General features: G+C 36.7%; 1 protein-coding gene and 1 pseudogene across 2 annotated transcripts in view; one reads left to right on the plus strand and one right to left on the minus strand.

Moving 5' to 3' along the window:
- The window catches only part of WTAP (WT1 associated protein), a 25,663-nt gene extending 308 nt beyond the window's left edge, over nucleotides 1–25,355 (plus strand). Inside the window, exons 2-8 of one of the 2 annotated variants that reach the window (XM_077755139.1) lie at nucleotides 6,408–6,445; nucleotides 8,611–8,666; nucleotides 11,306–11,364; nucleotides 13,049–13,176; nucleotides 16,858–17,036; nucleotides 22,301–22,455; nucleotides 24,099–25,355. In XM_077755139.1, coding sequence (XP_077611265.1) covers nucleotides 6,416–6,445; nucleotides 8,611–8,666; nucleotides 11,306–11,364; nucleotides 13,049–13,176; nucleotides 16,858–17,036; nucleotides 22,301–22,455; nucleotides 24,099–24,682 — 1,191 coding nt within the window. In that variant the 5' untranslated portion in view covers nucleotides 6,408–6,415 and the 3' untranslated portion in view covers nucleotides 24,683–25,355. Of the gene's footprint in view, nucleotides 1–6,407; nucleotides 6,446–8,610; nucleotides 8,667–11,305; nucleotides 11,365–13,048; nucleotides 13,177–16,857; nucleotides 17,037–17,255; nucleotides 19,415–22,300; nucleotides 22,456–24,098 lie in introns of those variants that run through there. The other variant, XM_077755140.1, reaches the window with a different exon arrangement.
- On the minus strand, nucleotides 15,006–15,118 carry LOC144224254 (U6atac minor spliceosomal RNA; annotated as a pseudogene).
- Nucleotides 25,356–25,863: the final 508 nt, after the last annotated feature.

Here is a 25,863-nt window from a genome sequence, read left to right on the forward strand (position 1 = left end):
GCCGGCCTCCCGTTAGCTGCGCTTTCTTCGCGCCTGAGGGGACACTTCCGCCGCCCCGAGGCCATTTTGCCTTCGGTCTCCGTCCCGGGGGCGAGGTAGGCGCTCCCGCGGGCCGGCGATACCGGGAGGCCGCCCCCTCGGTGCGCGTCGTGTCCCCGCCTCGGTGTCGCCCCCTCCCACCTCTCTCCGCGGGATCCCCAGGGCGGGCGGCACTAACGAGTTCATTAAGGGACGGAAAGCCATGGACCAAATTTTCACATCGCGCAGTAGGTTATTGCTGCAGCTGCGTCCTTCTGTAGACTTCCATTTTTGAGTGATTGCATGCATTCTGAGTAAAGAAAAAATTCTTAATCGCGTTAGAGGTTTTCGAGAAATTTTTAAGTCTCACCTTGGGTCTCTCTCCAAGGCTGCTGTTTACTCCTGTCTTCCAGCAGCATCTGATGAGGCTAGTCGGGGAAAGAAATTGCAGTCCACCAGGTGGCATGTGATAAAGGATGAAGTTAAATTTTAAGGGTTTGGGTGCGTGTGTTTCGGGAGTTCTTCTAGATCTTACCTTGTCATAAACAGGTAGCTGTACCCAGGATTGAGTGTTTTCGTTTCTCAGTGGCGGACCTTAAGCAACCTACCTAAATTTCTAGCTCCCAAAGGACGAAAGTAATAATAAAAGTGTGGCCCCGGCACTGTCGGTGTTTTACTTAGCTTATGTAATTTTATAGAACTTAGTGACACCTAGTTTTCCTGATTCGATTTTGAGTCATACTTGCTCATAATATTGTTGTGTTAGAAATGCGTTAGTATAGAGGATACAGAAAGTCTGTAGTAGCCCTGCGATGTGGAGATGAGAGCCGTAATAATCTGTACTGTGCGTTACAGCTTTCAGCGTCCTTTGTGTTCTCGGACGTATGTATGTACTTGTACGCGTATAGCATAGAATTCCCTAGAAAATAACCTTTACTTGATACGGTCTTAGCATTTCATATAATTTGTATGTTATCTCACTCTTGAGAAAAGATTCTGACCCCCAAAATCTCACGTTGATGGTTTCTTTAGCAAAACGATCCAGAGAGTGTTTGGTTTTATGCTTGTTTTTATTTTTTTAAATTATCTTGTATTTTTTTAACCTGTTTTCTGAAACTCAGTTTTTATCAGAAAAACTTTCCAGTATTCCCCTAATAGTATATCCCATTGGAGTTTAAGCTGGTCCATCGGGCTAGAACTCGGTGGCCATGAATATTCTCCATTATTGACAGTGTAGTTGTTGGATTTTCGTTTAATTTTTTTAATGCACATTAAACTTTTAATGTTGATATTTTGTTTGAAAAATAATTTGTGCAGCATTTTTATGGCACATGGGTGTTCATATTTCTAGCAGTACGTGAGACACGCAAAATTGGTATCCTTTTTTTGCTGATTTGGAGACTGCAGCCCAGAGTTAAATAACTTGCTCAAGATCCATGACTACTGATAAGAGTTAGGAAAAGGTGGTTTTCCAATTCCTAACTAGTATCCTTTTTACTGCAGACCCAGGGTTGTATGCTGTTGGATTATTAGTTTCTTGAGTTTAGTTATGGTTAGGTTCATTCAGTGAGGTACACACTTTCTTAAATCGTGTTGGCTGGTATTTGCCTAAGAACGGAGTTGCATAACTTCGGGTCATAATGCTAAGAGCCAGGGAAGTACTGGGATCTGAGATGCTCGGCACCTAGCCAACCAAAACTGAACTCTCCATCGTTAAATGTTTCTCATTGTTAAGACCTCAGGAGTACATGGTAGTTCTGAGATCTGAATTTAAGAGGTTATCCCTGAATTAATCCGCAGGAGTAACTGAAACCTTTACATAATTTTAAAGCTATGTTTTAAGCAATCTTAAATTTCCTAAAAGGTAGCCAAATTGGTCGATTTTAAGTATATTCTATTTTGCTGTTTTTATATTCTTCAGTTAGCTAAGCTTAGTCATTATTGACGATGGGAGAGTGGGAAAATAATGCATCCTCATCAGTTACCAGCTTTTGAGAGGTGTGGCTTTTGGGGTCCTAATCCCCAGTTTATTAATTAATAGCTCTTTTGACCAGAGCTAATCACCTGATGACTCACAATCATTTTCCTCATCTAGAAAATGGGGACTAACTTTGATTTTGAAAAGGTTTGATTCATAAGTGTATGACTCATAGCACTTAGTATTATATTCATCCCCCCCACACCCCCAAGATTCTGGATTTAACTCCAGATATTTCGGTTATTCCATTTTTCTGATACAAAAGTAGGTGGTTCTAAGAACTTGAAATAAACATTGTTTTTATGAATCTAGAATTGATTTTAGATGGCTATTGTTCTTGTTGAAATTTAAAAGTCGCCTTGGGCAATAATAAATTTCTCACTACATTCATGTAATGTGAAAGGCAGATTTGAGAACCAAGTTCTATTTTGACCAAATAGTTAAATATTGATGCTTTTAAATTTAAACATGTTCTAATTTGCCTTTGCCTTTTTTTTTTCTTTTTTTTTTGCTTGTTTGACTCTTGTGGCATATAATGGACTCTCAAAGAAAGTGACATTTTAACAGCTAAAAATTAGGGAGGGATTTCTTTCAAAATGCTTATGCTTTGAATTCCCAAGCCACATATATATTCTGTATGTGACTCTGAGAGTCGACGTGAAACACAAACCTTTTTATAAAAACTATATTTCTGATGTATGTCACAAATTTATAAATTTAGGTTTATGAAGAAAATACAGATATTCTTTAAGCGATGTGTAATTAAAATTTGGCCACCGTCCAACTGTTTAGAAAGAAAGAACATAAACCAGTGTTAAAATTTTTAAAAACTTGATGTTTAGAATTCTAAAAATTGGAGATCACCAAGCATTCTGCAGTGGGGCTTAGAAACGAAAGACAGGAACATGTCTTGATATCCTCAACCTGTGAATTCCCCCTTCAGTTTCTTCAAGAAGTAGTGATTGAAAGTTATTGTTGTTGCAAAGGGAGAAGGAAACTAATAATTGCTTATTTTGTGCCAGTCACCATATTAAAGATTAATATTTATCTTTAGAAGTAGCTGAATAGTTTTGAGCCTTGGTGGTGGTAATCCTTCTTGGGTTGGGCAAAATGGGCTCAGAAGTTCTGCTTTTCTTGTTTTCAGAGTTTGTCCCTCTCTTAAGAGAAAAGCAGGGTTATTAGAATTTCATGTGTTTCCTAGTCCTTTAAAAACCTTTTAAACATAATTTAGGTTATTTGTTGCTAATTAAGCATTTAATTAATTTTATTTTAATGGAATAATTTGAATATGTATTAAGAAAAGAACCAATCTGGGGAAAGTGTCCTGCTACAGAAGCATTTACTAGTTTATAAACTGGAATTTATATTGAATAACAGCCATAATGCTTAAGTTTTATAACTAAAATTCTGAGTAGCTATGGTGCTCATTTACTGTGTAACAAGTGGATTACCTGTCCACAGTGGTAAATTTAGCTGTTTTGAAACTGTCACTCATAGCATTGTTATCACAGTATCTGTTATATTAGGCTCCACATTTATTCTCAAGATTTTACTGTAGATCATCTTGTTTTTGGGGGAGAAAATTGGGTTCACTTTTATGATTTCAGTAGTAATTGAAGCAAATTCATTTGTTCATACTTCCATTCATCATATACTTGAGTGTCTGCGGTGTGCTGTGCCATCACCAGTGAATAAAACAATTCTAATGGAGCTTATTTTATAATTGGGAGAAACAGAGAAGTATGTAAAATGTCAGATGATGATAAGAACTATGAAGAAAAGTAAAGCTTGATGTGAAGGGATAGCAAAGGATAAACTTGCACTATTTTTAGTGAGTTGGGGTACCTTTAGAAGTAGTGACTTGCAGAGGTACACGTATACTAGGTTAAAATGGCTAGAAGTTCAGAGGGCTAGAATTGTCTCATAGGTTTTTTTTTTTTACTTTTATTTTTTTTATGTTTTATTCTAGGAGAGAGAGAGAGACAGCGTGAGCAGGGGAGGGTCAGAGAGAGAGGGAGTCACAGACTCTGAAACAGGCTCCAGGCTCTGAGCTGGCAGTCAGCACAGAACCTGACGCGGGGCTCGAACCCACGAACCGCGAGATCATGACCTAAGCGAAAGTCGGACGCTTAACCGACTAAGCCACCCAGGCGCCCCTAGAATTGTCTCATAGGTTTTTAAGATGTTTATTAATTTTGAGAGAGAGAGAATCTCAATTGGAATCTGTTCTGTCAGCCTGGAGCCCATCGAGGGGCTTGAACTCAAGAACGTTGAGATCATACCTGAGCCAAAATCAAGAGTCAGACCTCTAACCAACTGACTTCACCCAGGCGGCCTTCATTGGTTTTTAAAAGTTATTTAGTTTATAGACATTTACCTGTTATATTTAGCTCAAATGGGAAATTGCAAAGAAATGCCAAGTTTGATTTCTGGGTACCAGTAGGTTGCAGTCTAGTAGAGTGAATGCACTTTGAACATACTAAAATACAAGAAGACCTCTGGGGATAATCATGGTGAAAGTTTGTTTCCCAGATGATTGGAATCACTGGTACCATTTTAGGGTAGTCGCTAAGCAGTTGTCTGTTACTTCCAGCAGAGTATAAAATGGGCAGCAAGACCCCTAAAGTAAACAGGGACTCATTTAAAGGTGGGAAAAAAAAGAAAATAATACAGACCTTAAATTATAGAAATAATGATCATGCCTTCATAGGTACTGGTCAGAGATTTGATTAACTTCTTAGTTCAGAAACAACCTCAGATAATTTGCCTTCTGCACCCAATGATAGAATTATTAAAGAAGGAAGAATTAAGCCAGCAATACATAATATCAACTTGTGGGGTTTTTTTCCCCTAAATATACTGATTTCTTCAACACAGTGTACCTAGTCTGAAAATGAGGTATTAATGGTAGTACATGATTCGAATGTCTGATTTACAGAATTTGGATTGTATGTAACATAAAAAGTGATACTGGAAGATTATTTCATTTTGAGGAATCTTAAATAGTTAGAAGTCAGGTACCTTTTAAAAGTTCAGTTTTAGGGGCACCTGGGTGGCTCAGTTAAGCATTCTAGTCTTGATTTTGCCTCAGGTCAGCATCTCACTGAGTTCAAGTAGACCACACGTGCATATGCTTGTGCGCACGCTCTCTCTCTCAAAATAAGTAAATTTTTAAAGTATAAATTCTTTGGTTAAATTTTTTTATTGAGGTATAATTGACATGTATCTTTAGCTTCAGATGTACAGTGTAATGGTTTCAGTATTTGTATATATCGTGAAGTGGTCACTACAGTAAGCCTAGTTACCATCTGTTACCACAGAATTTTTTTTCCTTGTGAACTCTTTCAAGGTTTATTCTCTTAGCAACTTTCAAACATGCAATACAGTTTTACTGATTATAGTCACCATGCCATAAGTTAGATCATTGTGATTTATTTCTCTTTGGTTAAATGTTTAATAGTTTGGAATTTGTAATAAGCGTGGGTAAGTAAACTAAATATAAAGGTAGTTTAAAATATAAGGGGAAGATTGCTGACAACGCTGTTGGAAATAAAACTTAGGAATGAATTTAAATTTGCTTGTGTTATTTGAATACTACATATCAGAAGTGTTTTCAGTAATAAAGTTAAGGAGAGTAGTTCTTTTGTATAACCTGTCTTTTGCAACAGGGTTAAGTAAATTTTGGATACATTTAGAAAAAGAAGCTAACTGACATAAGATTCATAAAATTAGGGTAGGAATATTTTTATTAAGGTGTAAGTGTATATCATATATATAAGCATTCATTGTACAGTGGTGAATTATCATGATGATGACAGATTCTGCTTTACTAGAGCAACCTAATGATGTAAAAGGAAAGGCTTAGCAACTGGTACTGTCTTTCCTATTCTTTCAGAAGATGTCTGGGATACTACCTGAGATCCGTATCTGACTTCAGTACAAAGCTATCACTTCCATAAGATTTCTCTTTCTCATAAGACAGTTGTAAAAATGCACTGAGAAGTTACATTTCTGGTCACGCCTTTATGGGAACATCAAAAGCAATGACCAGTTTTTGTTTTTTGTTTTTTGTTTTTTACAAAGGAATTCTTAAAAATAACCTAAAAACAGTAGTAATGAAAGATACTAACAAAGGAGAAGGTGGGTGTGGAGTATATGGGAGCCCTGTGATATCTTTGTAACTTTTCTGTAAATGTAAAACTATTATAAAATGAAAGGTTTTTAGGAGAGCCCGGGTGGCTCAGTCGGGCTATCTCATGGTTGGTGAGTTTTGAGTCACAGTTGAGTTCCGAGTCCGGAGTCAGGCTCAAAACTAAGTTCCCTAATTGGTTTAAAAAAGCTAGTATTTTTTGTTCTTGTCTTAATTGGAAGAAAATCAATCAAACCTCTGCTCTCTGCCCCTTTTTCCTAGGATTCAAGATGACCAACGAAGAACCTCTTCCCAAAAAGGTGTGTGGTTTTTTTTTTCCCAGCAGGTTTTTTAAGCACTTTGTGGGTTGGGGGGAGGGTGTTAATAGAGTTAAAGGGACTGTAATTTGTTTATTGTTCACTCTTTTGCCTTATAACACTAATGGCATTGTGTGGTGTGTAATGTGCTGGACATAATCTTATAGGCAGTGTATTTTTAGAATATTGTCAGTTTTTGAAAAACTTGTATCTCCATGGTATATTCTTAATCTTTATTATACGGATAAATTCCATGTATGTAACAATAAATGTCAAAAAAGATTCCTTCACAAGTTCTTATAAGTTGCTTATTTTCTTTTTTTTTCTTTTCCTACTTTTTAAATCCCTTTGATTGTATAGTAAAAACCACTTCTGTGTTTTCAAGAAAAGGTTATAGCTAGTTAGTTCTTAGATCCTACCTTTCCTCTGATGTTTGTTTTCTAGTCTCATTTTCTTCTTGCCCTATATCCCTAACTTAATTCAATTTAGTCAGTATTACACACAAAATTACAAAATAACATAATTCCTAAAAGTAACTTATAATTCAGGTGGGAAGACAGGGTATATGCATATTAAGCAGTGAGTATTTAAGTTAGCACTTTACGTGGTGTTATGGGAATTTGTCTTTAGTTTTGAAGTTAAATTATTCAGGAGATAAAGAATTCTGATTTAATAATCAGAATTAATTGTGTGCTTTTTAGACTTTCTAATGTATTTTGGTACAGTAATTTTCTTAAGTTTCCTTTTCTTAAAAGAAACTAATCAAGCATTAATTTTATACTAAAGTAGAAGTGTCTCATCTGTACAGTCTACATTTGGTATAGAGAAAACAAATAATGTTTCAATTCACAAAGCAGTTTCAGCTAGTTGGAATATTGTGCTCAGTTTTTAAACACTTTTTATTTTTAAATAATTACTGATTCACAGGAAGTTGCAAAGAAATGTACAGGGAGGTTCTGTGCACTCTTCACCCAGCCTCCTTCAGTGTTAATTTTGCATGACTGTTAGACATCTTGTGTAACAATATCAAAACCAGGAACTTGCCATTAGTACAGTCCACAGAGCTTATACATGTGTTTTGTGTGTGTGTGTGTAGTTTCATCATGGGTAACTTAGTGTAACCACCACCACAACCAAAACAGTCAACTGAACCATTACTAACGGGCCTTCATTTTGCCACTCCCCCATAGCCCCATCCATCCTTTCCCTCCATCCTAAACCCCTCAACCACTAATTGGTTCTCTATTTTAGTAATTCTGCTCGTTCACAAATGTTATGCCAAAGAAAGCATGCAGTATATGTCTTTTGGGATTTTTCCACTCAGTAAAATTTCCTGGAGGTGTATCCAAGTTGATCCATAGACTTTCTTTTTAATGGTAGATACAGAATTCCAAGGGTGTGGATATACGTAGTTTGACCATTCACCTGTTGAAGGAAGTTTGGGGGCTATTACAAATAAAGTTGTGAACATTCATATACAAATTTCTGTGTGAAAATAAATTTATTTCTCACCAGCAACGTATGATGCCCAGCATTTAGTGTTAACTGTTGTTTTCTTAAGCCATTCTAATAAATGTGTAGTGATAGCTCATTGAAGTTTTAATTTGCATTTCCTTAAGAATGATGCTTATATTAAAGATAAGTAGTTCACCTTTTAAAAATTTCTCTTCAATAAAATAAGAATTTAAAAAAACAATGTGTATTGAGCCGTTTAAGTCTCAGGCTCTGGAGATGTTTCACATGTCTCAGTACAGAGCTCCTTTTGGGAGGGATGCTGTGTGATTTTAGTAATAAGAGTATTCCTAATAACAGAAATGAGCAATTGAGGGATTAAAATGTTACGATCTTGTCTAAATAAAAATGTGAAGATTGTAAGAACCTATAGTATTTAATATTTAAAAGTTTTAGGAGTTGGAGTTCCTGAGTGGCTAAATTGGTTAAGCGTCCAACTCTTGTTGCTGGCTCAGGTCATAATTTCACAGTTCCTGGGATGGAGCCCTGTGTTGGGCTCCACAACGTGTGGAGCCTGCTTGGGAGTTCTTCTGTTCCTCTTTCTGCCCTTCCCCTGCTCAGGCGTTTGCTTTCTCTCTCTCAAAAGTAAAAATAAACTTTGGGGAGAAAAGTTTTAGGAAGAGCAGTCAGTTCATATTTTAATTCTCTTTATATAGGTTCGACTGAGTGAAACAGACTTCAAAGTTATGGCACGAGATGAGTTAATTCTAAGGTAAAAAAATTTTTTTAATCAAAACTATAAAGTACTTTCTATAGAACATATTGTGATTCTATCCTATAATTATCTTCAAGTTAGATTATGTTCTTTTTAACGTTAATACATCCTCAAATCTTTAATACACTGTCCAACATACTATGGCCTGTTCATTATGTAAACACTGAGGAAAGTATAACTCTTCCTAGAACTAAAGTACTAGCTTGGGAAGCTTCTAGACTAATAGGTAACCTGAGTTTTTCTTGCATAGGGAGGATAATCAGAATTTTAACTGAAAGCATTTGTACTCTGTATATAACTTGTTATGGGGAATGACCCTGCTTTCAGAAAGCTTTCAGTTTAACAAGTATATAAACTTCTTTTGATGTTATTTTTTCCTTTTTCGATATGTGAAAAAGTTGTAGCCCTAAAGGACATGTCTAGTTATAGAAGAAAATACATCATTTACTGATAGGCAAAATTACTCTTTCTCATAACTGTAACTTTCTACATTTAACTATATTCATTTTCTCATCTGTAAGTTAAAGGAGTTGAATTAAATTAGTTTTAAAGGTTACTTTAAGCTCTGAATTTCTGTGGTCATCCTGTAAATGTCTTTGAAAAGTAGATTGTCAAGAACAGCATTAAGGGTGTTTATTTTTTTTAATGTAAAATATGATCAACGCAGGTTTTGTGTTGTGTAACTTAAATGTGTTTTTTGCATCTTACTACTTTGTGTGATAAGTTTTTTACATGATAATTTTTAGAACAAAAAGTATTTTTCAGGGCACCTTTGCCAAGATCATTGAACTTTTTTCTCTAGAATTTTCCAGGTGATTTTTACTTGAATAAGTAAATTTAATTGACCAGAAGTAGGGAGGAGAAAAGTGTTCAATAAGATAGGCAGACACGGGTGACATGTTCTATTGTTAACTAGAATCTGATAATTTCTCACCTTCTTCACCTACTCTGTTGTAAACAAGCTCTTTATTTTCATGCATAGGACAATTTTTCCATTGCATACATTTATTTTCCTGCACATGAAATTTAAATCTATAGTATTCTAAAAACACTTTTGTCCTCCTGGTGAAGTAGAGCCTTGCTTATGATAATACTGCCATTCACATGTTGATACTTACTCTCTCTCTACCTCTGGTTAGTATATGCAGTCTTTTTCTTGATTTATCTGTAGGAGGAGAAATCAGTAGTATGATCTTAAAAAATAAATAAAAATTAATGGTAGCAATACTTTATCTTCAGTTACTGGTAAGGTTTTAAGTCATGCACAGTTTATATTCTTGAGGTCAGTTTAACTTTCTTTAGGGAATTCTCATATATGACTTTTAAGTGAGTTTTTCCCCTCACAAACTCTCTTGGTGATTTTAAATCAAGTGCTACTTATTTAACTATTCTGTTTTCTGCCATCTTGATAAGGATGTTTTTGGCTGAGCTTTTATATTTTTCTGTTCCCCTAAAATAGTTACGTAGCCTGTACAAAAGACTTCATTCATCCCCAAACATTGAGTGAAACTCCTGTTTGTATCCTAGGTTCTAGGGCCCATAACAGTAAGCATGCCTTTGACTGAACAGTAAAAGGTGAATTCGCTTGGTATCCTGGGATTTTTTTTGCTCATTGTTTTTGTAATATTGATATCTCATAACAAACCTATCAAGTTTTTGAGGTTTCTATGGAAAGATTTTCTAAAATCAAGGGTACAGTTGACCCTTGATGAACAACACAGATTTGAACTGTGTGAGTCCATTTACATGCAGATTTCATACAGTGCAAAACTTGAAATGTATTTTGCTTTCTTAATCCTTTTTCTAGCTTTATTATAAGAATACCGTGTATAGTACATACACAAAATACATCTTATTCAAATGTTTATATTAATCGGTGTAAGTCTTGTGATCAGCAGTAGGCTGTTAGTAGTTATGCTTTTTGGGGAGTCAAAAGTTAGACATGGATTTTTGGCTATGCAGGATTTCTCCCTAAACTCCCACCCCACAGGGGTCAAAGATCAACTAAATTTTGGATAGCTATAACTGAAGAACAGCTTGAAAATAGAGCTCTTCAGAAGAGCAGGATACCAGACATTTTGGGCAGGTTACTTTTTGTTAGTTGCTTAAATGGGGATCTTGTTTATCAACAATAATTGCCAAGCTAACATAGCCTATATCTTGAGGGTAGAGGAATATAACAAGGAAGAAAAGTTCCCTCATACTCTGATAGCATATGACATTTATGCACATTGTTTCTGTCAGTTAGATATAGTTTAAAGAATAGTTCTGAATGTGAGTACATTCTCTCTCCCCTTTTTACCGGCAAAAATAGATTGAATCACATGATATTTGCAGAAAAGAGCTAAGATAAAGAATCTCGTGTCCCTTATAATTAGGCACATTTCTTAGGTGCCATTTGTTTGAGGTGGACGGCATATCTGAAAGTAGCGAGTTGTTTACTCAGTTTCTATAATCTAGGCATTGTGCTGAGCATCAGTGATAAGAGTCCTGTAAGGCATGTGAGCTGACCTGGAGGAGCACACTTGGTATATTTTCAGCAGAGAACACTTAAGTTTATGGGTGTGTTTTTCTAGTGTATTTAATAAAAGCAATATTAATGTAACAACTAACATGTGAATTTATTTTTGTACTAGATGGAAACAATATGAAGCATATGTCCAAGCTTTGGAGGGCAAATACACAGATCTTAATTGTAAGTTTTTAGTTTCCTGAAGATTATGTGAATATCTCCTTTTAGATTTTTGTTTTAGGAAAAATTATGTTATGGGATAATTGGTTTTACCAAGCAATTGTAATTTTTTTAATGTTTTTTTTTAGAGCGAGATACCACAAGCAGAGGAGGGGCAGGGAGAGAGGGAGACACAGAATCTGAAGCAGGCTCCCGGCTCTGAGCTATCCGAGCTATCAACTCAGAGCCCCATGTGGGGCTCGAATTCATGAGCAGTGAGATCATGACCTGAGCCTAAGTTGGACACTTGACTGAGCCATCCATGCACCCCAGCAATTGTAATTTTTATTCAGGCATTTTGTTACAGAATTTGCCCAAGCACTCACCATATTGCTGCTGTGCAATAGCTGAATGAGCTGTGATCTCTCTTCTTGAGGAATTCCTATGAAGTCATTGGGAAAGACCAACATATAATAATCATGGAATAGCAAGACTGTTTTAGTAGAATTACATACAAGTGTTTGAGAGCCTAGATGGAGAAACTCACAGATACTTGAAACTTTCCTCGATGTGTCCCTGTTCACTTCCACAGAAGAATTAGAAGTGAAGCATGAGTTATTAGTCTAGAAAGGAGGTACATAGAAGCAACACAAAATAAACTTCTAAGAGCTTAAAGTTTAAATCTTCTGTAATCAAAGTAAACAAAATCTGAAAAATAATACCAACAAAGTTGATTAGTTTCAAACCATTTTAGTTTTTGTCACTTGTCACTGAAGAATAACGTACTTTTTGTGATTATAAAAAGCAACACAGGGGCACCTGGGGCCCTCCGTTGGTGAAGTGTCCAACTTTTGATTTTAGCTCAGGTCATGGTCTCATGGTTTGTAAGATCTGTGCTGTGAGCATGGAGCCTGTTTGGGATTCTCTCTCCCTTTCTCTGCCCCTTCCCTGCTCCTGCACACAGTCTCTCTCTCAAAGTAAACTTTTTTAAAAAGGGGCAATATAATATAGGGGCACCTAGGTGGCTCAGTCAGTTGAATGTCCAACTTTTTATTTCGGGTCAGGTAATAATTTCACAGTTTATGGGTTCATGCCCCACATGGGACTCTGTGTTAACAGCATGGGGCCTGCTTGGGATTTCTCTGTTTCCCTCTCTCTGCCCCTGCCCTGCTTGTGAACTCTCTCAAAAATAAACATTTAAGGTGGGGGGGCAATGTAGTTTTCCACGTCCGGAAAGCTTCAAAACCTGAAATTTCAGTTACTATATGACTGTATTATAATCCAGAGGCATTAACATTATGAGAGCTTAAAGTAATAATTGTGCAGTTTTTGGCATGTTTACATTGAATAGGTTAAAAACAGTATAGTCAGGACTTGGTGAATATACTGTACTATAGACGGATACAGGTAACGAAGCTGCCCATGTTCTGGGAGGTGGATTGGACAAGCATAACATAATTCCATGTAGGATGAGGTGGCTGTGGGCCATTCTAACACCACTGCCTCCTAAAAGAGCACTTGTGATCAAGAACACATTTCCTTGTTATAAAAGTAGTTGGGATAGAAACTAATGACTGGATGAATTTTTTTTGCCTCTATTTTTATTATCCTTGACAGAGGCAGTCAGAACTTTATTTGGGGTAGGTCAGTTTGATCATGAAATTATATTTCATAATGTTACAGGATTTTTTTTTCTTTTAATCATCAGCTAATGATGTAACTGGGTTAAGGGAGTCTGAAGAAAAACTAAAGCAGCAACAACAAGAGTCTGCCCGCAGGGAAAACATCCTTGTAATGCGACTAGCTACCAAGGAGCAAGAGATGCAAGAGTGTACTGTAAGTATTTCAAGTGTTTTAAGTCTTTTTGAGAAATTGGTTTTTAGTCTGCATTATTACATGTATTAGTATTTAGCTAATTTTATATACTTGTAATTATAAACACATTTTGTTAAGGTAGATATGCTTCAAGCTATAAATATGGTAACTAAAATTTTGGTAGATCACCCCATTATTGGATTTGAATTTTTTTTTTTATGGCCAAGAAGTTGAAAGTTTTAAGTTATTTTCCGTGATACGATAATCAGTATACTGATTCAGATGTTTTTTAGTAGCTTGGTATCTGAGAGTATAAAGAGGATTTTCTCCTTTCTAAGCAAGCTGTTTCTTCTCTGCTGTCTTTACCTCTCTGTGCATAAAACTTCTTCCTAGTTATCAGCAACTTCTACCATGTCTGCTTTTAATTAACAGCTTTCATTTGTACGTAGATCTGAAATCCCTTGACATGTTTGATCATTTAGGTCTGGTTGGATTTAGATTCGATTTTATGCTCTATTCGGTAGTCTCAGTCATTCCTTTTTATTTAGCGTTTGTATATATGTTATTATAAAATAGAGGTAGCACTATCCATGTTGTTTCTAATTTTAAAAATTTGAAACTTAAAAAAATAATTTTATGTATTTAAAGTAATCTCTAGGGGCTGCCTGGGTGGCTCAGTCAGTTAAGCATCCGACTTCGGCTTAGGTTATGATCTCACAGTTTGTGGGTTCGAGCCCCACATCAGGCTCTGTGCTGACAGCTCAGAACCTGGATTCTGCTTCAGATCCTGTGTCTCCCTCCCTCTTTGCTCCTTCCCTGCTCATGCTCTTATCTCTCTCTGTCTCTCAAAAATAAATAAATGTTAAAAATAAATAAAATAAAAATAAAGTAATCTCTATACCCGTTGTGGGGCTCAAACTCATGACCCCAAGATCAAGTTGCATGTTCTTGCAACTGAGCCAGGCAGGCATCCTGAAAATCTGAAATATTCTTCCATTCTTTTGTGTAATCTACATTGGTCTGATACATTGTTTATTAAATCTAATGCAGAAGGCAATTTTCTGCTGACTGGAGACTCTGATCATATATGGGACACAGCCTTATTCCTAGTTGATTTCTCACCAGTAAAATGTTCTTTAGGATTCAGTCACAGCCCTTTTACTTCCTGTGAAGTTTCAGTAATCATACACCTTCACTTTCTATATTTTTATCTCTTGACTACCCCCTACCTTTGGCTATATTTTTTACCTGAACACTTGGTTCCAAGAAGCCTCACCAATTATTGAATATAATTTTATTATTATTTTTTTAGTGTTTATTTTTGAGAGACCACAAGTCAAGGAAGGGCAGAAAGAGAGGGGGGAGGCACAGAATCTGAAGCAGGCTCAAAGCTTTGAGCTGTCAGCACAGAGCCCGACATGGGGCTCGAACCCACAAACCGCAAGATCATGACCTGAGCTGAAGTCAGACGCTCAACCAACTGAGCCACCCAGACGCCCCTGATTTTCTTTTCTTTATAGGTAACACCCACCCCACCTCTTAAAATTTTTTTCTCCCTTTTAGATTTTCATATCTAACAAAGTGGGCCCTATGTCTCTAAAGTACCCAATCTCAAAACTTTTCTCCTTTTCCTGATATTAAGGATTCTAGATTCTACCTAGTTTTAGGCCTGTTTACATGGCACTATGCCAGATGCTTATACATGCAATGGAAGTCTCTTAGCTGCAAGATACTAACTGCTGGTAGAGTGTGAATGGATGGTCCAATGGCATTATCTCTTAGCACCAATGTGTCTTGAATTCTTTCTTGAGCCCTACTCTTGACATCTTAGTTCATGTACTTTTTTTTTTTTTTTTTAATGGTTAGATAACACGAAATAGGTGGCAATGCCTTAACCATATGTGTTGTCAGGCCCTTGGGCCTCTTCCATCCTTGTCAAGGGAGTACTCCTTTTATACAACACCTAGTTCGTGTACTTCTTACCTCTTGCCTAGACAGTATATCCTGTTGACTCCTATTGTTCTCCAGCTATTCTATATGCACTGACAATTTTGATAACATCATGCCTGATCAGAGCCTTTGGTGATGCTGCATCACCCTTTTATCTTCTCATCCTAGGTTTTTAAGGTTTTTTTCAACTAGAACCTAACCATTTCCAGTCATACTTCTGTAGTTTTCTCCATGTCAGCTGAACCAGCTGATTTTCAGTTAAATACAGAGTAAGGTTTTTGCAGAAAGGGTGGCAGCAGCAAAAACATAAGGAAAGGGCAAGATTATCTGTGACAACAGAGGGGCGGTTCACTTTGTAAACCTAAATAGTAACTGTCCATCTTGGAGAGGCAGGTTTTCTTTAGGGATCACAGTGGGTGATATGTGCTGTGTGACATGCTTTGTTCCTGTTCAGTTATCTTAGCAACTAGTCCTAACGTTGAATAAGTAGCTGCACTTTTTTGTTTAAAATGAGTGGCTTTAAGGGGCACCTGAGTGTCTCAGTTGGTTGAGTCCAGCTTCGGCTTGGGTTATAATCTCGTAGCTTGTGAGATCAAGCCCTGCTTCGGGCTCAAGATGCTGCAGCGTGGAGTCCACCTCATCCTCTGTTCCCCTCTCTGGGTCCCTCCCCTACTCCTGCTCTCTCTCTCTCAAAAATAAAATGTTTTTTAAAAAATTGAGTAATTAAAAAAACTCCTTATTCTAAATAAAAATTATTTGTTTGCTTAATGAAATAGTAAATATATGTCCAATCCACATAGCATATTTGTATTTTTTGCTAAGTTTTGGTAGAAATTAGCAACTTACAAATTGTTTACATTAGTACCTATTTTAAGTGTTAGTGTGTGGCAAGATCTTGAACCAGAATTACTTTGGGTGTGAAGAAAGTGATGCATTTAATGCTAATAAACTGTATTTCATATTTTAGAAATGTAATTTTAGTGTGCTAGTAAATAGTACAACTGAAGTCGAAATTGAAGGTTTCATATGTAAGTAGAGGGGTTCTGGTGTGGTGGAAAAAACCCTAGACTGGGAGTCAGGAGGCTTGAGAACTAGAATCTAGTCTCCGTTCTGGCACTGAACTGTGTATCCTTGGGCAGTTGGCTTATTTCATTTCAAAAATGAGTAGTTGGATTTGGTCAGTCACCTTCCACCTGTATAATTCCGTGATTCAAATCTACTCAGAAGAAAAAAATGAATATACACTTTATTTTGACTTGAGCTATTTGTAAAGCTGAAAAGCCAACTCATGTAAATATATAAGCATGGTATATTTTTAAATTTGGAAGTACAAGTGTATATTTTAGGTTATCTTGTACTTGGTATATTTTTAGGAGACTTATACATTGAATAATTTCCATAGATACAAATTTGAGTAAATTACTGTACTCTTAGGTAATATTTTAAATTTGGCTATTTTCTAGTGAAAATATTTTTGGCAAATATAATTGGTTTTTTTGTATCATTTTGATCCCAAAATAAGATGTAGGCCTCTTTAAAGTTTCCAGATATGGAAATGCACTTGTAGCCTTAATTCCTACTTGAATAACCTTAAATAGTTATTTACAATTTGTACTTCTCTAGAGGTTGTTAAGATTAAAGGAGGAAAGATTTAATAAATTGGTATATTCTGTGAATAAAAGGGATTTTACACTACCTTCTTGGGTGTATTTTCTTTGACTTGGTAGTAATTGTTTCTTTTGCTTTGTACAGACTCAAATCCAGTACCTCAAGCAAGTCCAGCAGCCTAGTGTTGCCCAACTGAGATCAACGATGGTAGACCCAGCGATCAACTTGTTTTTCCTAAAAATGAAAGGTGAACTGGAACAGACTAAAGACAAACTGGAACAAGCCCAAAATGAACTGAGTGCCTGGAAGTTTACGCCTGATAGGTAAACAAATCATACTCCCCAGTCAAGACTTCCCTGACAGTCCCACTGCGAGAAAGCTGTGGTGGGACAGCCAAGTACTCGTTTCCACACCAAGACTCAGACTTTTTGAGCCAAAAAAAGCCACATTCTTATACTATCCAGCTTGTAATGGTTAATGTAAAACTTACCAGATGAACCTTGTGTTTCAGCTTTTTTCTCTTCCCCCTCCCCTTGCTTCAGAGGCCTGATGGCGTCGGACTATTCCGAAGAAGTGGCCACCTCCGAAAAATTCCCCTTCTAGAACATGTAGACACTTGAGAAATGTTTCTGTTTGAAGAAAATAGAGGGAGAAACAGAAGTCTTAAGTCTGTGGCACACTGTGTCTTCAGACAGTTTGGAGGAATGAAAACCTAGAGATTTAAAATCATGAATTGAACATGTAAAATTCCAGTAAAATGTAAAAATGGAATATGCATCGCTCTTAACCTTGAGCATAGTGACTTAGAGACACTGTATATCAGTTTTGCCAATAAGACTGTGGACTTCGTGATTGTTGTTGAACTTCTGGGTGAAAACTCAAATGAGGTGAATTTTGCCTTTAAAGAGCTTCATTTGCTAAGAACCAACTTAATAGTCATGGGAGAATCAAATAATAGATGTCAGTACAAGTAGTTCATATATTTTACCATTTAGTTTTGGGCTCTATATTACTTGATTGAGCCTTAAATCAATGTGGTTTTAATCAATGGTTTGTTCTTTGAATGGTTGCTAATGCTGTAGATAATCTTACTGAGGACTGTACAAACATAAAGGTGTGGTATCAAACTTCAGGTTGAAACTGTTTGAAGCATTATGAACATTCATTTCACTACTAGATTGTATAAGGATATTGGCTGTGATGAGACTCACTGCGTTATTTTTTTCAGTAGTGAAATTAAATCCCCATTCCATTCAACAGGCACATGTTGAAAGAGCATTGTCGTTGGTGTTAATGGGGGAATGTGTTTCCTTCATTGTATTTGGGCCTTTTGTATTGCACTCTTGATATTAAATTAAATGTGCCTTGAAGTAGTTGGTTTTTTTTTTTTTTTTTTTTAAGTTCAAGGAATAATATGATTTTGTTGTACTTTTAACATTTTGATTTTGGGGGGCTGTGGAGAGCAGATTGATTTTGGAAAACTTGTTGCCGTGCTCTTCAAAATGAAGGAAAAGGCTCTGTGTCACATTTTTAAAGACCTACTTTTTTCCAGCTGGTATCATAAAAGACAAGGAGACTTGACACTTGTTACTTTTTGACACCTTGTCCCAGGATATTGCAGTACAAATTAATGTGGGACAGATTCACAGGGTGCCTGCCAGAAGATTGGGGAAATAATGTATTGGAACTGTGGGATGGCCTAAGTGAGACATTTTGTGAATTAAAAAAAAAAGGTCTAGTGATCATTTCTAGCAAATTCATTTGATCATTTAGATAAATGAGGCATTATTTTCTTCATGCTTCCATCCAATCCTGGAGGTGAATTTTTTTCGTCAGATCATTCTCTAAGTCACCAATGAGAATTTTCACTTGGTGATAATGGAGTCTAAGATGAGTGGAAGATAAATGTTCCAGATTGTCCCAACGCTTAAGTGCAGTTTTAACAAGGGTGACTTAAGTTCTCTCTTAACCATTCAAATCAATTGTAAGTATCTTGTATGTTTGTGCTTTAGGGAACTGATTGTGGGGCAGAGGGTGGGTTGAAGAAGTGGTTTGTGTGATTTTACAGCAAGAAATCTGCTTCTAAAATTCTCATTATTGGTGGGTTTGGAGGGTAAGTAATAAAAAAATGTGCCGCCTTAAGGCATTGGTATATAATTTATGCTATTTAAGATCACAGTAGAAATGGCCTACATACTTTTAGTAGGTCAAGAAATAATTCATAAAAATGTATTATTAACATGTACTCAACATTTTATTAGCCAGCATCTTTCTTTGCTGCTTAGGTAAGAGTCACTATGAGGTCTGTGGGTTTTTTTCTTCTCACTGTTAAAAATATTTTTTTAATAAGATAATACATGCTCATGTATAAAATTGGAACAGCATGAAGGTGGAGACAAAAAATGAGAATCCGTTCTGGATGTGACCTTGCCATTCCCCATTGTGTTCTCCAGGAACAGTAACCACTGTTAAATTTCTTGGGTGTCATGAAGATAATTTCTATGCATATATAGTCATTTTATATATATTGATTTTAAACAAAGGTGAACGTACATAACATAGATGATTGCAGCTTTGTTGTCCCCTGCCCCTAACACACACACAGTTTATCCCTTGCACATTTTTTTCATTCTTTTATTAGGTTCATTTTTAATGGTTACATAATATTTCCATTGTATTAATAAATCACAATTTATTTTAATCACCTGTAAGTGAATTTTTGTTCTGTAAAAAAATAGGGTATAAACGGTGCTATAAATACATCATTAACTTGAAACAGGTAGTGCTTAATCAGTGCTGTGTCTGGAATAATTAAGATAGAATGGGTTATGGGTTTTTCCCCCACTTCCCTATCCTGTTTTGTTTTGAAAGAGACAGATCCTCTGAATTATATTCTCTGCATTAGTTAAAATATTTCACACTTGTAACTGCATATATTTTAGAGTATTTAAGAGAGATATTTCAGTTATTTTGATAGTTCTGTTTTGCATTAATCATTTAGGTAATTGTGTGTACACCTCTCAGATAACCCTGGCCCTCTTCCTTGTGATCATAAAGCAATGTATAGTGTCTGTTCTTTTTTATAAATCTTTCTCTCAGATTGTTCTTTCATATTTTCTTTGGGATTATTTGATTTTAGGAATGGGGTGGGGGGATTGTAATTAAAGAAAATTATTCCAAAGACAGTTCTTTGTAACTGAACACTTAACCATTTTGGGGGATGTGATGAACACAATATAAATCTTACATGACATGGTAAAATTGCAAAGTATTTTAAGGCTTGTTTCAGTAATCACTAATTTTAGAAGTGATAGGATTATTTTAGAGCAGGCATTTATAAAAAGGTATGACTATAAATGAAGCATTTTTTCTATTAGAATTTGTGATATTTTATATGTGGTTAAGTCAGGTCACAAATTAATGTATTGGTTTTACCAGTAGTCTTTTTTCATAATCTTTATTCAATTCACATAGGATTTTCAGTTTAGTTGGAAAACACTGAAGCTATAAACTTTGTAAGAAAACAGAATTGTGGGAGCATGGGCAGTGATGTGAGCGGAGCGCCACTGCCTGCTCGCAGTGACTGTCTTTTAACTCCTCGCTGGGTTTCTAAACTCTTGCTCAGTGGGGGCCAAAGTCTGAGGGTACGAAGGGGAAATGAGGGGGAGTTCAGAGCTACAGCAACCAACAAGAGCACCAGCTAATAAAATTACCATGCAGAGGATAAGATCCTTACCAAGTGCTTTCACCTGAGGCTGCTCTGAGCAGCAGTAACCCAGGTTTTACTGCACCACAGAGAAATTTAATTTACAAACTTTTGCTTGAATTACCCGTGAATTAGGGTAGAATATGTACAATGGGTGGAAACACTAGAACACCAAGTCAAAGAATGAGAATCATTTACCAAATACTCTCATTTAACTTATTTTTTAAAATGTTTATTTTTGAGAGAGAGAACGAGGAAAGTGCAGAGGGAGAGGGGGACAGAGGATCTGAAGTGGGCTCTGCGCTGAGAGCACAGAGCCCGATGAGAGTCTCAGAATCATGAACCATGAGGTCATGACCTTACCTGAAACCACAAGTGGAGCCTCTTAACCAGATGAGCCATCCAGACACCCCACAAAATGCTCTTATTTTAAAAGTCTGAAGGCTCATAATAGGATCTGATGCATTGTGAAGTAATGTATCAGGCAAGTGAAAGCCCCCCCTAAACAGAACAGAAGGAAGGAAAGAACAGAAAATGTCAGCAAAACATTTTTTTTAAACCTGTTCGGTCTTTCTGAGCTTTACACCATCACAAGAATATCAGACTGTCCCTGGTGGAGCATGTGACTCATGATCATGGGGTCGTGAGTTCCAGCCCCATGTTGGGTGTACTTAATTAAAAAAAACTAAAAGAATATCAGACTATCCTTATTCAAGTCTCAGGTAATACCACAATTACATACTTAAATCAGATCCCTTTAGAAGTGATCATTTCTATTATCACTGAGGCTAAAGAAAAGTTATAAAATTTTGGGGCGCCTGGGTGGCTTAGTCGGTTAAGCGTCCGACTTTCGCTTAGGTCATGATCTCGCGGTTCGTGGGTTCGAGCCCCGCGTCGGGCTCTGTGCTGACTGCCAGCTCAGGGCCTGGAGCCTGTTCAGTCTGTGACTCCCTCTCTCTCTGACCCTCCCCTGCTCACGCTGCGTCTCTGTCTCTCTCCTAGAAATAACTACAAACATTAAAAAAAAAGTTACAAAATTTTATTGAAGACTGTTACCAAGGCTTTTGATTGCATTTTTGCAGTTGCTGTGAATGTGTGTGTAGTCTAGAGTGTTGCACTAGACCTTGGCAGCTAATTTGTAGAAAGTTTGGTACCCCTAATTTGGCAGGTATTTACATATATGTGTTATTTGTGATAAGGAAACCCCAATCTTATTTTTCTGTTCTAAAGATATAACATGGATAAAATCCTAACCTAAATTAAATTTTTAAAATTTTATGTTTACAGTTTAATGTAGCTCAGAAGTATATAATAAAGAAAAATGAGGGAGTAATGGAAATAGTCTTAAGGCTCTTTTTTAAAAGACTCCTTAAAAACAATTACTGAATGTGCCTCACTTATTGCAGCAAACATTTTTGTGAGAACAACTTGTTAAGAGGCATCCTCATCAAATGCTGCTTTAGCAAGAATTAATATACTCTGATTATGCTGCATTTACCTTTTCAAGAACTTTTCTGTTCCAAGCTAAGTATCTTAATGATTTTTTAATAGTGGTATATCTGAGATGTGTGTTAATTAACTGGTTTATTTCTATTTCAAATTATAAATTGGGATGAAAATAGCACAGTCAATTATTAGTTTAATAGAAAATGTGGCCATTTGGGTACTTTTTGTTTAGGGTTTATTTTTGCTGCTGTATTGGCAAAATACTGAAATGCAGAAGATGGACGTGTTCCAGAAGAGAAGATGGTAATTATAGGGAGGCATCTGCTGTGACAGTTATATTCTGTACGTGTTACATCTATTGCTGTCATAATTGCAAGCAAACAAGGTTGTAGAGACTTGTCTTCATTTTGTGATGGATGGCTCTTTCCTTTGCAGCCAAACAGGCAAAAAGTTAATGGCGAAGTGTCGAATGCTTATCCAGGAGAATCAAGAGCTTGGAAGGCAGCTGTCCCAGGGACGTATTGCACAACTTGAAGCAGAGTTGGCTTTACAGAAGAAATATAGTGAGGAGCTTAAAAGCAGTCAGGATGGTAAGGGGTTTTTTTGAAAAGTTTGGTTAAATTTGCACTGGCTTTAAAAAACTTGCCAGGCATGAATATTATAAAATTAGATTCTGTATGTGCTAATCTCTGCCATTAGTTCTATAAAATTACAAATGAGACATTTCTAGTTGGGGCACCTGGTTGGCTCAGTTGGTGAAGCGTCTAACTCTTGTTTTCCACTCAGGTCATGATCTCAAGGTTCATGACTTCAAGTCCCACATTGGGCTCTGTGCTGACAATAAGAAGTCTGCTTGTAATTCTCTCCCCCACTTGTTCTCTCTCTAAAATTAAAAAAGAAAAAAATTTCTAGTTGAGTAGTAGCAAAGCCATTTAATTTTAGTGGCTCCCCTCCTTAATTGTTTATTGTACAAATTTCATGAGAAGTTTTTGAGTTTGGAGGGGTGGAATTTGGTGAAACATAAGGCTTTACATAGACAAATTTATATTCAGTGTTTAAACGGGGGTTATTTCCATTTAATTTCTCTGTAAATGTAAATCTTGGGGGTATTTGGCTATTTCCAGTGGTCTAAAAATAAAAAATTGATTGTACCTGTTAAGGTCCTATTTAGTGAATAAGATGTAACTTTTGTTTTTTGGAAAGAGAAAGAATGAGCATGAGTGAGGGAGGGGCAGAGAGAGAGAATGAATCTAAAGCAGTTTCCATGCCCAGCATGAGCCCGTTTTGGGACTTGATCTCCTGACCATGAGATCATGACCTGAGCCAAAATCAAGAGATAGACATTTAACCGACTGAGTCACCCAGGTGCCCCTAAAGATGTAGTATTTAAATTTGCTAAAGGTAAATCAAACTTAACTATCATTCTCTGTCTCTCCCCTGCCCCACTTTTGTTTTTTTGGCAAGTGTAGCTACATCTGGTCTGTTAATCTTCTCTTTGAGGAAGGATGAGTAGTACCTAAAATATCTGACCAATGAAAATTAAATTGAGAATTGGTATATTTGACAGTTAATTCTGAAGATCAGTATTCAATGTAATCTTTTAAAGTATCTTTTCATAGTGATAGTTGTTAGCTCTTACTGTTTGTAAACATAGTAAATAGATTTTGTATAGTAGTGAAGGACTTTTCCCTCTCCCAAGTCTTTATAGGATTTAATTGACATGTGTATTTTAATCAGTTTTCAAGAGTTCTTTTTTCTACTTTTTTTTTTTTTGGATGTGGGATAGTCCTTTGTTAAAGCACAGGCCTCTTTGGAGTGTTAGAGTAGAGTACCCACTGTTCCCTAGGGCGGAACCTGCTGTGGAGCTGAAACAGACACTGGCGAGGAGGGTAAGGAGTTAAGGGGACCTGCCATGTGGGCCCAGAGGTGAACCAATGTGGAGTGGATTTTGTTGTCTGTAATGAGTTGTATATGGCTAGATGGTTTAAATCCGGTTTAACTTGGATGCTTTATAGATAAGTTAAGCAAGTCTCCTCCCTCCCACCCCAAATACAGTTATTCTTGAATGGCTATTTTTAAATTCCAAGGGAAATTTTAAAGTATTTTGAGTTTTAGACTTGTATTTGTTCACTTAAACATTTATTGACAGCCTCGCTTTGTGGCAGGTACTAAGCAATGTTTTAAAAATATGTTTTCAGAGATATTAAAGTAGGTTTGACTCTCCTTTGCACAGAACTGAATGACTTCATCATTCAACTTGACGAAGAAGTAGAGGGTATGCAGAGCACCATTCTAGTTCTTCAGCAACAGCTGAAAGAGACGCGTCAGCAGTTGGCTCAGTACCAACAACAGCAGTCTCAAGCTGCAGCCCCAAGTACCAGCAGGACTACCCCTTCTGAGCCTGGAGGACAGGTAGAGGCCACAGGTAAAGACTGCAGCCGGCTGGCCAACGGACCAAGTAATGGCAGTTCCTCCCGGCAGAGGACGTCTGGGTCTGGATTTCACAGGGAGGGGGACACAGCCGAAGATGACTTTCCTTCTTCTCCAGGGAATGGGAATAAGGCCTCCAACAGCTCAGAGGAGAGAACTGGCAGAGGAGGTAGTAGTTACGTAAATCAACTCAGTGCGGGGTATGAAAGTGTAGACTCTCCCACGGGCAGTGAAAATTCTCTCACACACCACTCAAATGACACAGACTCCAATCCTGACCCTCAAGAGGAGAAAACAGTGAGTGGGAAAGGTAACCGAACTGCGGGTTCCCGCCACGTTCAGAATGGCTTGGACTCAAGTGTAAATGTACAGGGTTCAGTTTTGTAATATTTTTTCCAACAAATTTTTATACAGTGTCATTTAATTTGGGAGAGGATACTGTCCAGAAAATTAACGCATACTTTTGTCACAATTTGCCTTTTTTTGTGGGTGTGGTTTTTTTTTCTTTCCCTCCCCGCTCCTCCCCCCCCCCCTTGCTTCAATACTTCTGCCACTTTGGAAATTGTAACAGTTAATTACCTTGAATGTTGCTAAAAGGACATTTTGTGTAGGGTCAAGTTATTTTTATATGAGTTAATGTGAAGTTGTAAATGGAAATCTTTCCCTAAAGTATAACACAATGATGTCTGTATAAATCCGTGTCTATCCTAGAACCTGTGCTGTGTAAGGGCATTCTTACTCATGCTGTTATTATACTTATGCACCATTCAGACGTGTTAGAGTAGATGTGGGTTTATGACTGCCAAGTTTGCCCAGTACAGTAGTTTTATCACTAAAAGTTGGACTTGCTGATGAGTCCTACAGTAGTTTCAGTGTTAGATACAGTTTTTTCCACCATACATCTGTGCATTTTCTCTTTAGGTGACTGAATGTTTAAGAAATTTGTGTGCATAGTTACTCAGTTTTTATGAACTGTTCTATCCTGTTAATGCATATTGCTCTGTGACTCCAGTATATCTTACCTGTACTGACCAAACCTAAATAAAGATTTTTATTGTAACTGCTTGTGTTAGTTTTTTTATTTGTGTGTGTTTGTGTAGCATTCATTGAATTGCTGAGGTTCTACTCATAATTCTTCAACATACCACAAAGGTGAAACTGAAATTCATGCATTGATTTTGATTGTGCACTTAATTTTTTAAAAATGTATTCTTTGGGGTGCTCGGCTGACGGTGGAGCATGTGACTCCTAGATCTCCGGGTTGTGTGTTCAAGCCCCACGTTGGGTATACAGATTACTTAAATAAAATCTTCTTAAAAGTATATGCTTCGCTCTGCAAGATGAACATGGAATTTAGGACTATAAATGTTTTTCCTGACTTGTAAAAATAATTATTATAAAATATTCAAATATACAGAAAAGTATAAAGAAGAAAATTAGTTACCTAAGTATTTGTTAGGTTTTAGTTGAGAAGTAGACTTTGAAATGATTTCAGGTCATTAGGATATCTGTGTAGTAGTCCGTGATGTTTGTTTTAAAACACTGGCCACTGCTACTGATATATACTA

The sequence above is a fragment of the Crocuta crocuta genome, unplaced genomic scaffold (assembly GCF_008692635.1).
Source record: "Crocuta crocuta isolate KB4526 unplaced genomic scaffold, BGI_CrCroc_1.0 scaffold11, whole genome shotgun sequence".
NCBI classification, from domain to species: domain Eukaryota; kingdom Metazoa; phylum Chordata; class Mammalia; order Carnivora; family Hyaenidae; genus Crocuta; species Crocuta crocuta.